Source organism: Hyperolius riggenbachi, chromosome 7, assembly GCF_040937935.1.
Source record: "Hyperolius riggenbachi isolate aHypRig1 chromosome 7, aHypRig1.pri, whole genome shotgun sequence".
In the NCBI taxonomy this organism is placed as follows: Eukaryota; Metazoa; Chordata; class Amphibia; order Anura; family Hyperoliidae; genus Hyperolius; species Hyperolius riggenbachi.
The window spans coordinates 11,127,752-11,142,276 of NC_090652.1; the positions used below are offsets into that span (position 1 = coordinate 11,127,752).

Consider the following 14,525-nt stretch of genomic DNA (forward strand, 5'->3'; position numbering starts at 1 on the left):
AAGTTCAACTCATTTTCCCCTGACCCCCCCTACAGTACTCCTTTAAAGAACACCTGAAGTGAGAGGGATATGGAGGCTGCCATATTTATTTCCTTTTAAGCAATACCAGTTGCCTGGCTGTCCTGCTGATCTATTTGGCTTCAGTTCTGTCTGATTAACAGCAGAAACCAGCATTCAGCTTGTCAGATATGACAATAATATCAGAAACCTCTGATCTGCTGCATGCTTGTTCAGGGTCTATGGCTAAACGTATTAAAGAGAACCCGAGGTGGGTTTGAAGAATATTATCTGCATACAGAGGCTGGATCTGCCTATACAGCCCAGCCTCTGTTGCTATCCCAAACCCCCCTAAGGTCCCCCTGCACTCTGCAATCCCTCATAAATCACAGCCGTGCTGCTGACAAACAGCTTGTCAGAGCTGGCTGTGTTTATCTCTATAGTGTCAGTCTGCTGCTCTCCCCGCCTCCTGCAGAACTCCAGTCCCCGCCTGCATCCCTTCCCTCCCTGCTGATTGGAGGGAAGGGACGGGGCAGGGACCTGAGCTATGCAGGGGGCGGGGGAGCAGCTGAGACTGACACTACAGATGTAAACACAGCACGGCTGTGATTTATGAGGGATTGCAGAGTGCAGGGGGACCTTAGTGGGGTTTGGGATAGCAACAGAGGCTGGGCAGTATAGGTAGATCCAGCCTCTGTATGCAGATAATATTCTTTAAACACACCTCGGGTTCTCTTTAAAGGCAGAGCATCAGCAGGGCAGCCAGGCAATGTGCATTGTTTAAAACTAAATAGGTCGGCCCTCACATCGCTCTCACTTCAGTTGTCCTTTAGAAAAGGGATTGCCAAACCCCCAAATCTTTAATCCCTATCCCTTATTCAATCTATAAGAAATGCACCTTGTAAGCAATGCAGAACATTTTGTGCAATGCAACTCCGCACTTCTTGCAATTAATATATTGAAAATACCTGGCTGGCTGCATCCTGTAGCTTCTCTTACTGTTGAAACAAAGGTCGTATTTTACTGGACAGTAAAGCCCTCCAGACTCCTCCCCAACGAGGTAGTAGCCGGAAAAATCTGGGAGAGAGCCAGTCTACTCCTTGACCCACCCACCTTCTCCCTGTGCTGGTGAGACATTAATACTTTGTAGCCCGCACTACAGCTAGATCTCAGTCTTATAACTTGCTGAGCTGCAATGCTGGCCACAAGGAGGTTCATCTCTCAGCAGCTCAGGGAGGAGGTGGAGAATGGCAGCTCTTCATTAGCCAGAAACACCCCATCAGCACCTCCTTCACTTTAACTCATGGCCACCATCAGCCACTACATTGTAGGCGTCATTACAGTGGCTTTGACTTTTAAGTTGTGGGAGGGGCCGAGTCGGCACACAGCCAAGATCACATCTTGTAATACATGATTACATGCGGGGGTTACGGTAATGGAGAAGGACTGACTTGTTCACTTTAAAGGGTGCTGTCAATAGTTTAAAGGGATTCTCTAAAGGGCCCTGGAGGGAGGCTTTGTTGGTGGAAGCGTTGGGCCAAGCTCTGAGACCTGAATAAACTTCAGCAGCCAACCTCTCTGGAATCACCGATTGGGTTTCCCTGAACCAGGCCCTAAGCACTTGCCTACGTTGCCCTGTGGGTGACCCGGCTCTGATTCTGACATGCAGTTTCAACGCACAATAACCCTCAGTTATGCATTTTTCACTATATTGCTCAGCTTTCCGGGCATGTGACTGATGGGTCTGTAGTAGAAATAAGGTGACAGAAGGAAGGCGGATATTCTAATATGAAGTGTGAGGTCATCTGTACATTTCGTTTTTGGCAGCTAATGGACATTAGAAAAAGGTTACGACGTGCATAAAAACGACTGATGAATAAGAAATCACCTCCGTCGGCAAGAGCAGCCAATCAGAACCTCCCTGTCAAGCGTAGTTTGATGGAGAAAGAAAGGATTTGATTGGTCGTTACAGACTTTCGTCCGTGAGGTCTGCCTTGTGTGGCAGAAGGTGAGACCTCAGAGCAGCTTGAGGATTTTTAAAGAAGAAAAAAACCATAGGCGAATCACATTTTCCAGTAAAAGCAGGAAGTTGAAATGACTTCCTGTGCTGCTGGTGCACCCTCCTCGCACCAGATGGCGCTGCGTCTCAATGGTGTAACACGTCTATACAATGTTCAGCTGTATTCACACAGGTGGCCGCAGCCGGCCGGGCAATGGCAGCTTGTCTGCATCCAGTTCATCATGTGCTGCAGATGTCCGCCGTGCCCGCAGCCCTGGCACCAGACGAAGAGCCCTTTCACCACGTGGTGGCATACCGCACACATGCTGGCACACTGGCGACACCTGGTGGAGAGAATCAGAGACAGACAGCATTACATCAGGGCGTTACTAGGAAAGGAATTATTGCTTTTTAAAAGGGGGTTGTTACATACAAAAATAAAAATCTGCCAAAAATTGCACCCCCAAAATATATGTAAACTTTTTTTTCCTTCTAAAATATACCCCCCATTTTTTTACCTTGTCTGGGTACCTTAGCCTAACTGCAGTGCCAGCAGGATTGTGGGATTTTTTTTTTTTTTGCTGCCGTAACAAGCTTATCTCAGCATGCAATTAACAGAAAGTTTCCTATTTCCGATAAGATAGGGACACCATGAGCAGAAGGTAACTGAACCCCCCTTCCCCGAATAGTTTATTTTAGTCTGTGGTCTAGGTGAGGTTTGCTGTGAAAGGGAAAATTAACACTGAGCTGGGATTAAAAAAAAAAAAAAGGCAGAAGTCACTTTTGGTATCGCAGAATAGCAGTAAAGATGGAAACCAGCAGAAATATATATTTTTTTTATTTCATATTGCATTTCTTCTAAATGTAACAGTGAACACTAAGAAACAATAGAATAGGTAATAAGTAATTTCTTATTTGATGATCTTTAAAAAAAAAAAATAAAAATAAAAAAAATGTCAGTTCATATGGAGTTTTAACCCATTTTAAAAGGGTACTTGAGGTGAAATGTGACCAGACGCTCGCAAGACCGGTAATTTCGGCGTACCCAGGCTGCACACAGCAATTTTACATATCCTAATGCCAGAGGGCCAATATTACTCTATTAGTAGTGAGCGGTGCTATGGAGACCTATGTTGCTATAGCAATGTACATGTTATCCTAGTAATGCACAAAGGGTGGGGGTCCCCTGGCGTATAGACTGGTAACATTGCCCTAGATTGCTTGCGCACGCCAACAAGACAGGCCTTACATGCAACAGGCCCTTTTATTATTATTATTATTATTATTATTTAGTATTTATATAGCGCCGACATATTACGCAGCGCTGTACAGAGTATATATATATTGTCTTGTCACTAACTGTCCCTCAAAGGAGCTCACAATCTAATCCCTGCCATTGCCATATGTCTATATTATGTAGTGTAAGTACTGTAGTCTAGGGCCAATTTAGGGGGAGCCAATTAACTTATCCGTATGTTTTTGGAATACTTAATGAAATAAGCATGTGTTTGTACAGTGGCAAACATACATATAACTCGGCTGTGCACCTGAAAGAGGGTGAACATTCAGGCAGGCAAGTGACAGTTTCTCTCTACTTAGACTAAAGTGTAACCATCACTGATAAAGAATTGCAGCCATTAAACTCTTTCCTGGCAGAAAACAGCTTCGAAGTACAGGGGATACATTAAAAAAAAGGTCAATAGCTGGTAGATTGTGGCCTTAAACTCTGTCAGACCGTGCAAAAGACGTGTCATTCAGCTCAGAAAATAAAATTTTTAACCTACTTTTTCAGCTTTAAAACAGAAAATAATACTGTAATTTTTAGGAGAATAGATGCATTGCTTATCACATCACGTTATTTTCAGCTCAGGTTTGGTTTTAAGCCAATGCTGCGCTTTTCCCAGTTTTATAATTTTCTGTCGTTTTACAGACCTGAAAAATGATCACAGACTGCAGACTCATGGGAGGAAGACACACCTCTCCTACCTTTCCAGATCAACAAGACACTCCCTGCCTGTCTACTCTTCAGGCAGGCAGACAGGGCTTTCTTATTAAGTCCAGACTGCTTTGCAAACCAGAGTATCATAACTTCTCCCCAAATTAAAGATTTTCTTCCAAAATTTAGTTTCTAATAATTTACTATTAAAAAAAAAAAATGATTTTTAAAAGGGAATGTCCAAGCAAAATAAAAAAATGAGTTTCACTTACCTGGGGCTTCTACCAGCCCAATGCAGCCATCCTGTGCCCTCGTAGTCACTCACTGCTGCTCCAGTCCCCCGCTGGCAGCTAGTTCTGCTTCTACCAGCCCCCTGCAGCCATCCTGTGCCCTCGTAGTCACTCACTGCTTCTCCAGTCCCCCGCCACCAGCTAGTTCTGCTTCTACCAGCCCCCTGCAGCCATCCTGTGCCCTCGTAGTCACTCACTGCTGCTCTGGTCCCCCGCCACCAGCTAGTTCTGCTTCTACCAGCCCCATGCAGCCATCCTGTGCCCTCGTAGTCACTCACTGCTGCTCCAGTCCCCCGCCACCAGCTAGTTCTGCTTCTACCAGCCCCATGCAGCCATCCTGTGCCCTCGTAGTCACTCACTGCTGCTCCAGTCCCCTGCTGGCCGCTTCCCGACCCCAGAGGTCGGCGGGACGCATTGCGTACATTTTTACGCATTCCCGCTAGTGCAGGAACATTAACACATACATTTTTACGCATTACAGGTGCAACACGTAAAAATGTACGCACTGAACCAGTAACGCGTAAAAATGTATGTGTTAGGCCTCTTGCACACTGCATACATTTCCGATTCCGATTTTAATCTGTTTTTACATCCGATCCCGATTCAGATTTTTAATGTTTACTGCATGCTGTGTTTTTTGATCCGTTTTTCTGTTGAATGTATTTAGGGAAAATCGGAATTGAAAATCGGAAACGGAATCGGAAACTGAATCGAAAAACGGATTTGCAGTGTGCAGGGAGCCTTAATGTTCCTGCACCAGCGGGAATGCGTAAAAATGTACGCAATGCGTCCCGCCGACCTCCGAGGTCGGCAAGCTGCCAGCGGGGGACTGGAGCAGCAGTGACTACGAGGGCACAGGACGGCTGCATGGGGCTGGTAGAAGCAGAACTAGCTGGTGGAGGGGGACTGGAGCAGCAGTGAGTGACTACGAGGGCACAGGATGGCTGCATGGGGCTGGTAGAAGCAGAACTAGCTGGTGGCGGGGGACTGGAGCAGCAGTGAGTGACTACGAGGGCACAGGATGGCTGCATGGGGCTGGTAGAAGCAGAACTAGCTGGTGGTGGGGGACTGGAGCAGCAGTGAGTGACTACGAGGGCACAGGATGGCTGCATGGGGCTGGTAGAAGCCCCAGGTAAGTGAAACTCATTTTATTATTTTGCTTGAACCTTCCCTTTAAAGTCTTAAAAACTATGTTTGCCATTTCTTAAAGTGGAAGTAAACACCCTCTCTCCACTTTTTCTCAATTAAAAAAAAAACCTGCTTATTTTGTCCCTGAAAAGTTTGAGTTTCTTCCACCTGCTGGGTTGAAGATAAGCATATGCTATAGCATAGATGTTAAGCTGGCCCATGGGCCAAATCTGGCCAGCACAGACATCACATGACCCGCAAGTGATTTCCCCACTTTGCATTATGTTTGGCCCACTCAGGAACGCTAGGGAAGCTATACTGGGTGTGAAGGCCTAGGTCACCAGGGAAGCCATATGGGAGGGGAAAGCACTAGACACCAGGGAACTGTATAGGGGAGGGAGGTTGGTCACAAAACACCAGGGAACTTTACGAATGGAAGGGGCCACTAGACGCCAGGAAACTGTATCGGGAAGGGGGGTGGCAACTAGATACCAGGGAACTGTATGGGGGGGCCTAGACCCCAGGGAACTGTGTAAGTGAGACGGCCACAAGAAATCAAGGTTGGCTGCCACTTGGTCCTAGTTTTCAATTTTTGCCCACTTTGGCTATCATTCATAAACCTGTTGTCGGTAAAGAGAATCTGTGCGGGAAAACACCGATGTCGGTGTTTTAGACTTCTGGCTGCTCATTCATAAAAATGTATCCAGGTGCGGAAGCAGTGTGGAGATTCCCCGAACTAGGCTGGCGGTAGGCTTGCGGAGACACAGGAAGCTGCCGAGTTGATACATTTCTCCATGTTCCGCTCTGCTGCAGCTGCCTGGGAGGTCTGTGTGTCTCCATTCACTTACATTGTTATCGCCACATCAGAGGGAGCGGAATTTCCCGACCTCACACCGCTTGCTCTAATCTTTATGAATTAACATTTTGTTACATTTTTTTGATAATCACCGCACAAGGCGGTGATTTATCGCTCTGCTCGGTAATGTCAGCTTTTCATGCGGAAAGAGCCTTTATGAATGCAGATTTAGCTTCGTGGTCGGAAAAGTCAGCTGTTTTAAGCATTTCCGCAAGCGGAAATGCTTTATGAATGATAGCCAATGTATTTGAGTTTGACACCCCTGTGCTATAGTATATCAGGAGGCATTGCCTGGCCTGGTCTGATGGTTTCTCGTCCCGCCTCACTAGAACCCCATATAACAGCAATGCCGCAGGGCCTCACCGGTCACAGATCCAGCCCTTGTTGCTCATGGGCCTCTTGCAGTTGGTGCAGTTGATGTGGAGTGTGGTGGAGGCCTGGTTCAGGCAGTTGATGGCGCTGCACATGCTCAGTTTGATCACCTGGTTGGAGACGTTCCAAAGCTTGAATCTCTGGAGGAGGTCGATGTAGGAGGTGAACCAATGTTCCTAAAGCGGAAGGGATACATAAAATGTCAGAAACAGACAAAGGACTCAACTCACAAAGCAGAACCACATTCAGTGAAGACGAATACAGCAGATTTTACCAAACATTTTTGTCAAATGTCAATTCACAAAGGTGGTTATCACATGGAAATCTAAAATGACCAACTTGTGAGGTAAATTACCGACTTGTGAGGTAAATTACCAACTTGTGTGGTAAATTACCAACTTGTGTGGTAAATTACCAACTTGTGTGGTAAATTACCAACTTGTGTGGTAAATTACCAACTTGTGTGGTAAATTACCAACTTGTGTGGTAAATTACCAACTTGTGTGGTAAATTACCAACTTGTGTGGTAAATTACCAACTTGTGTGGTAAATTACCAACTTGTGTGGTAAATTACCAACTTGTGTGGTAAATTACCAACTTGTGAGGTAAATTACCAACTTGTGAGGTAAATTACCAACTTGTGAGGTAAATTACCAACTTGTGAGGTAAATTACCAACTTGTGAGGTAAATTACCAACTTGTGAGGTAAATACCTCAATAAGGCTTCAATTCATCAAAGGCTGTTCGATAAAAAATAAAACCACAAAAACACAAGTCAGGAAAATACCGCTTTCAGTATTTGACTTTTTTTGCTAACTCAACAATATTTTCCCAGGTACGGTAAGAAGTTCAGTAATTTACTGAAGCCCATTGACAAAAACCTGTTCAGCAACAGCTGAAGAATCTCTGTTGTTAGATGCTGTTCTCCGTGCAGTGACTGCATTAAAATAGTAAGAGGCATCCAGATATCCCTTTAGATGTACCCGTTTTGTTATACGGTTTGTTAAACTGCCTCTGGCAGTATCATTTTCGGTAAATTACTGAACTTCTCCCACATGTGTACCTGGGGCAAACAGGAAAATGTTTGATTTCATTAGTTCGGTCCCCTGGCAATCTCAAGAATGGTGAAATGGCCCTTGGTCTAAAAAAAAGTGTAGATGCCCCTGCTCTAGTGTAAAGAGACTATTGGTAAGGGAACATCTGAGGCAAAGATAGCCCTTTAGTGAATGCAGCCGTGGCCAGATCGCCTACCTCCTCCCCATCGGTTATATTCCTAAACATGCAGACCTATTATTCTGTGGACACTAGACGGGTGACAGGAGCACCCCAATCTTGGGTGGTTGGAGTCTTCCACAAACATGCGCTGCCCCTTACCTGCGTCTGCTCGTCTATCTCCTTGCGTATCCGGTCTCCCAGCACGATGAGGACGGACGCCGCCATCTGCACATCCCCCTGCTCGGCGTAATAGGACAGCATGTCCCGCACAATGGGGTTGAAGAAGTCGTGGGGAAGGCGGTTCTCATACAAGGCATGAGAGATGGAGATGAGAGAGAAGGACTCCACCGGGGTGAGGGACATGGTCTCCGCCTCGTTACCGCTGACGTGAGGAGAGTCTGCCTTGTCCTGAAGGTGGTCCAGGGCGGAGGGGTTGTCCGTGATCTCATGACGCAGGGGGAAGGCCTCCTGGGGTAGGATGTATTCATGCTCCTCCGCTATACAAGACGATTGATAGTTACACGAGGGGAATTCGGGCCATCGACAACACATACAGCAAACTAGTCCCAGTACGGAAGGTAAATCCGTGATACTAAACAGGCCTGCAGTTCACACGGTTCACATCACCACATGAAACAGCCGGTCACACGGTTCCCATCACCACATGAAACAGCCGGTCACACGGTTCCCATCACCACAGGAAACAGCCGGTCACACGGTTCCCATCACCACAGGAAACAGCCGGTCACACGGTTCCCATCACCACAGGAAACAGCCGGTCACACGGTTCCCATCACCACAGGAAACAGCCGGTCACACGGTTCCCATCACCACAGGAAACAGCCGGTCACACGGTTCCCATCACCACATGAAACAGCCGGTCACACGGTTCCCATCACCACAGGAAACAGCCGGTCACACGGTTCCCATCACCACAGGAAACAGCCGGTCACACGGTTCCCGTCACCACAGGAAACAGCCGGTCACACGGTTCTCATCACAACACAAACCAGCCGGTCACACGGTTCCCATCACCACACAAACCAGCCGGTCACACGGTTCCCATCACCACAGGAAACAGCCGGTCACACGGTTCTCATCACAACACAAACCAGCCGGTCACACTGTTCACATCACCACAGGAAAAAGCCGCTCACACTGTTCCCATCACCACAGGAAACAGCCGGTCACATGGTTCCCATCACCACAGGAAACAGCTGGTCACACAGTTCCCATCACTACACAACACAGCCGGTCACATGGTTCCCATCACCACAGGAAACAGCCGGCCACAGTTCCCATCATCACAGGAAACAGCCGGTCACACAGTTCCCTTCACCACACAAAACAGCCGGTCACATGGCTCCCATCACCACACAAATCAGCCGGTTACACGGTTCCCATCACCACAGGAAAAAGCAGATTACACGGTTCCCATCACCGCAGGAAACATCCGATCACACGGTTCCCATCACCGCAGGAAACAGCCGGTCACACCGTTCCCATCACCACAGGAAACAGCCGGTCACACAGTTCCCATTCCCACATGAATCAGCCAGTCACACGTTTTGATCACCACATGAATTAGCCGGTCACACAGTTCCCATCACCACACAACACAGCCGGTCACACGGATCCCATCACCACACGAATCAGCCGGTCACACGGTTCCCATCACCACAGGAAACAGCCGATCACACTGTTCCCATCACCACAGGAATCAGCCAGTCACACGGTTCCCATCACCACAGGAATCAGCCAGTCACAAGTTTCCATCACCACACAACACAGCCGGTCACATGGTTCCCATCACCACACCACACAGCTGGTCACGTGGTTCCCATCACCACACGAAACAGCCGGTCACACGGTTCCCATCACCACAGGAAACAGCCGGTCACACGGTTCCCATCACCATACAGAGCAGTGACACTCACGGTGTGGATGTTCGTGGTCCACCATATACAGCTCGTCCTCGTCCACCTCCACGTCTCCGAGAAGATAGTCCGCAGGGACGTCGCTGCCTTCTGTCTCCTCATTGTCTGCGGGAAAAGCAGCAGCCATCCCATCAATGGAAAATACATTTACACACAGAACAGCTACTGCTCATCTACAGACTTTACATTTTTTTTTAAATATGATTCAATATGCTTAAATTATCTGTCCCTCTCCGCAGCTCCGCTCTCGGGCAGTCTCCCAGGGTCCCCTCCATAGCATGCACGACCGCGATCCATTGGCCAGGAGTGCAATCATTAGCGACGCCCCATGTGCTCGAGCAGAGGCGGCTGCTACAGAGGGGACCCTGGGAGACTGCCCCAGAACCATAACGAATAAGGAAAGGCAGTCTTCCTGGTACCCAGTTCTGAGCTTCCACTAAAACGCAAATCGCTGTACAATCACTAGCACTAAAATTAAAGAATTGTTTCAAAAGAGCTGGAAATTGCTCTGAAAAACAGCAAAACAACTCTACTAAAAGTGCTCAGTGATTGCAATCCGCGGTTTTTAAGTGGGTCCCGGGCCTAACTGTGGTTAAAGCGGAATTGTCAACATAAAAATCAAATTTCAACAGCAACAGATCTGAGTGTATTAAGGGATAAATATGCTAATCCTGCATTCAAAACTTTTTCTGCTGGTATGGTTTGGAGTTATCACATACTTTAGGAGCACTGGCCCTTTAGTAGTCAGTGCCAAACAGTTGCATGCTGGGGGTCTTTATAATACATTCCTCCTCTTCCCTTTATTTCTCCCTCCTTCTAATGACATAAGACAGTGCACTTCCTAGTATACACCTCAGTGGGAGTGTCTGAAGACTCTGGGAGGAGGGCGGGTAACAAATACACAATTAGCAAGAAGAGAAACAAGAGTGAGGCAGGAAATGATGTCAGGATTAGCTCCATTCAAGGGTAACCAAGATGGAAACTGCCTAGAATAGGATTCTCTGCTTTTCCTTTATAAAATTCACAGGAATCATAACGTGGACAGTGCAATACATCTGTTATGTAAGTAGAACTAGTATTTATCTACTTATATATGCGTTTATTGGTTAGCATGGGTGGCATTTGTTCTTTAAAATGTCTTAATAGGTGCTTGTGATCAGTACTGCAGTATACCTGCACTACAGGTACACAGGATCTCCAGGGGACGTCTGTACAACCCTCCCTCCTCCTTACCGTCATTATTGATGGCTGCCGAGTCCATGAGGATGCTGTCCGCTCGGCTGTCTCCTTTGCTGTGCTCCAGTCTGGCCTCGTTCGCCATCCCAGGCTGCATCTCCTTCATGGCAAAGCTGAACAGAGAGAAAGAGAGGGAAAGGGTTACAGAGGACACTTCCTGTTCAAGCTTCCTGTTAAATCCTCATAGCATTACCACATGCAGCGAAGTAGAAAACCGCTGATTTTACTGAACATGTGTCAAATACCAATTTTCTAAAAGTGGCCACACACAACACAATTTTCATGCAATCTGGCTGTACGATCAATCACCAAGTGCTTTATACTACATGTATGTTGGTAAGATTGTATACAAATTGTACAGTCAGATTGTATGGTGTGTGGTCACCTTAATGCTGGGAATACACAGCTCGATTCTGAGTCATTTAGATGGCTCGATAGATGATTTCCGACACCTCCGATCTCCCACCTGATTGTTTCGCCTCTCGATTCCGCATTGAACACAATGAAAAAAAGATAAGAAAAACGAGCGGAAGATAAGAGAATCGCCTGCGGAATAGAGCGGGGAAATCGATTGAGCAGGAGAATCGAGCCGTGTATGCCCAGCATGAGGCTACGTTCACACATAAAAAAGGTGTCCAGTCCTGACAGGACCGGAAATGTACCGATTTATGCGAACCCAGCCTAAGGCCGTTACCACAATGGCTAAAATGCCAAACGTGTCAGGGAAGTAAGTAAACAAGTGAGATATTCTGTCCTGTGAGGTAAGTAAACAAGTGAGATATTCTGTCACATGAGGTAAGTAAACAAGTGAGATATTCTGTCCTGTGAGGTAAGTAAACAAGTGAGATATTCTGTCCTGTGAGGTAAGTAAACAAGTGAGATAATCTGTCCTGTGAGGTAAGTAAACAAGTGAGATAATCTGTCCTGTGAGGTAAGGAAACAAGTGAGATATTCTGTCCTGTGAGGTAAGTAAACAAGTGAGATATTCTGTCACATGAGGTAAGTAAACAAGTGAGATAATCTGTCCTGTGAGGTAAGGAAACAAGTGAGATATTCTGTCCTGTGAGGTAAGTAAACAAGTGAGATATTCTGTCCTGTGAGGTAAGTAAACAAGTGAGATATTCTGTCCTGTGAGGTAAGTAAACAAGTGAGATATTCTGTCCTGTGAGGTAAGTAAACAAGTGAGATATTCTGTCCTGTGAGGTAAGTAAACAAGTGAGATATTCCGTCCTGTGAGGTAAGTAAACAAGTGAGATATTCCGTCCTGTGAGGTAAGTAAACAAGTGAGATATTCCGTCCTGTGAGGTAAGTAAACCTGTGAGGTAAGTAAACCTGTGAGGTAAGTAAACCTGTCAGGTAAGTAAACCTGCGAGGTAAGTAAACCTGCGAGGTAAGTAAACCTGCGAGGTAAGTAAACCTGCGAGGTAAGTAAACCTGTCAGGTAAGTAAACCTGTGAGGTAAGTAAACCTGTGAGGTAAAACTAGTTTGATATCCTGTATTTCTGCACTTGTCATGTGATTGGCTCACAGTGATCACAGGGTCAGGAGCCAATGAAATCAGCTCCTGACCGTCTCTCAGAGCTCTGCTGTCATAGCGACGGCAGGGCGAGAGTGCAATTGGTGGTAGAATGCGCGTTTAGAGACTAAAATCTATGCCCTGGCAGGGATAACGGGTCCCAAAAGGGTGTAGATTTTAAGCAGCCTGGTCTACAAGTGGTTAAAGGACAACTGAAGTGAGAGGGATATGGAGGCTGCCATATTTATTTCCTGTTAAACAATACCAGTTGCCTGGCAGTCCTGCTGATCCTCTGCCTCTAATACTTTTAGCCATAGCCCCTGAACAAGCATGCAGCAGATAAGGTGCTCTGACTGAAGTGAGACTGGATTAGCTGCATGCTTGTTTCTGGTGTGCGATTCAGACACTACTGCAGCTAGAATTGCTTAAAAAGAAATAAATATGGCAGCCTCCACATACCTCTCACTTTAGGTGTTCTTTAAAGGGAAGGTTCAGGGAGGGTGGCTAAAAAATAAAAATCAATTTCCACTTACCTGGGGCTTCCTCCAGCCTGTGGCAGGCAGGAGGTGCCCTCGCCGCCGCTCCGCAGGCTCCCGGTGGTCTCCGGTGGCCGACCCGACCTGGCCGGCTGCCAGGTCGGGCTCTTCTGCGCTCCAAGGCCCGGCACTTCTGCGTCCCACGCCGGCGCGCTGACGTCATCAGACGTCCGCCGGGCTGTACTGCGCAGGCGCAGAACTACTGCGCATGCGCAGTACAGCCCAGAGGACGTCCGATGACGTCAGCGCGCCGGCGTGGGACGCAAAAGTACCAGGCCCTTGGAGCGCAGAAGAGCCCGACCTGGCAGCCGGCCTGGCCAGGTCGGGTCGGCCACCGGAGACCACCGGGAGCCTGCGGAGCGGCGGCGAGGGCACCTCCTGCCTGCCACGGGCTGGAGGAAGCCCCAGGTAAGTGGAAATTGATTTTTATTTTTAGCCACCCTCCCTGAACCTTCCCTTTAAGATACTGAATGAAATACCGCAAGAGGTAAAAACCTTAGTAAATGGTCATGAAGTCATTTTAAGTTTACTTAAAAGAAAAACATTTACCACATGAGGCAATTCACCTGACGTGATTTTTTTTTTTTTATAAATGATGTGAAACGAGCCCCTTGCTGTTCTATACTCACCTGTTGAGCAGCGGCATAGCGGTCCCGCTTTTCCCCATGCTGTGGTTCAGATTGGCAGGCGGCACACTACCCGGGCTGCAATAGATGATCCTCAGCATCATCCACGTCTGAGCGACCTGGAACACACACGCAAGATACAAACGTTACAAATACCAATCACCCGATTTATAAACACTAAAACCCTCCTGAAATTAAAATCATCAACTCAGAGATGAGCTTAGTGCACAGCTCCCCCTGCTGGTCCGATAGCACTGGAAACAGCAGACTGCTTGTGATAGGGATTCCATACTGTGATGCATATCACTACCATAATCATAGTCTAATGTCCTACCATATTATTATTATTTATTTATATAGCACTGACATCTCCTGCAGCACTTTACAGAGTACATAGTCATGTCACTGACTCTCCTCAGAGGAGCTCACAATCTAATCCTACCATAGTCATTGTCTAATGTCCTACCATATTATTATTATGTATTTATATAGCACTGACATCTCCTGCAGCACATTACAGAGTACATAGTCATGTCACTGACTGTCCTCAGAAGAGCTCACACACTAATCCTACCATAGTCATAGTCTAATGTCCTACCATATTATTATTATGTATTTATATAGCACTGACATCTTCTGCAGCACATTACAGAGCACATAGTCATGTCACTGACTGTCCTCAGAGGAGCTCACACTCTAATCCTACCATAGTCATAGTCTAATGTCCTACCATCATATTATTATTATTATTATGTATTTATATAGCACTGACATCTTCTGCAGCACATTACAGAGTACATAGTCATGTCACTGACTGTCCTCAGAGGAGCTGACACTCTAATCCTACCATAGTCATAGTGTAATGTCCTACCATATTGTT

The 14,525-nt window shown here is 46.8% G+C and overlaps 1 protein-coding gene across 1 annotated transcript in view; it reads right to left on the reverse strand.

Annotated features, from left to right (window-relative positions):
• Positions 1-724: 724 nt before the first annotated feature.
• The window catches only part of WDR24 (WD repeat domain 24), a 40,166-nt gene continuing 26,365 nt past the window's right edge, over positions 725-14,525 (reverse strand). The window contains exons 5-10 of the mRNA XM_068246438.1: positions 13,649-13,764; positions 10,965-11,080; positions 9,732-9,836; positions 7,954-8,291; positions 6,570-6,754; positions 725-2,340 (exon numbers count right to left, since the gene is read on the reverse strand). Of these exons, the coding sequence (XP_068102539.1) occupies positions 2,172-2,340; positions 6,570-6,754; positions 7,954-8,291; positions 9,732-9,836; positions 10,965-11,080; positions 13,649-13,764 (1,029 nt within the window). The 3' untranslated portion in view covers positions 725-2,171. The remainder of the gene's footprint in view (positions 2,341-6,569; positions 6,755-7,953; positions 8,292-9,731; positions 9,837-10,964; positions 11,081-13,648; positions 13,765-14,525) is intronic.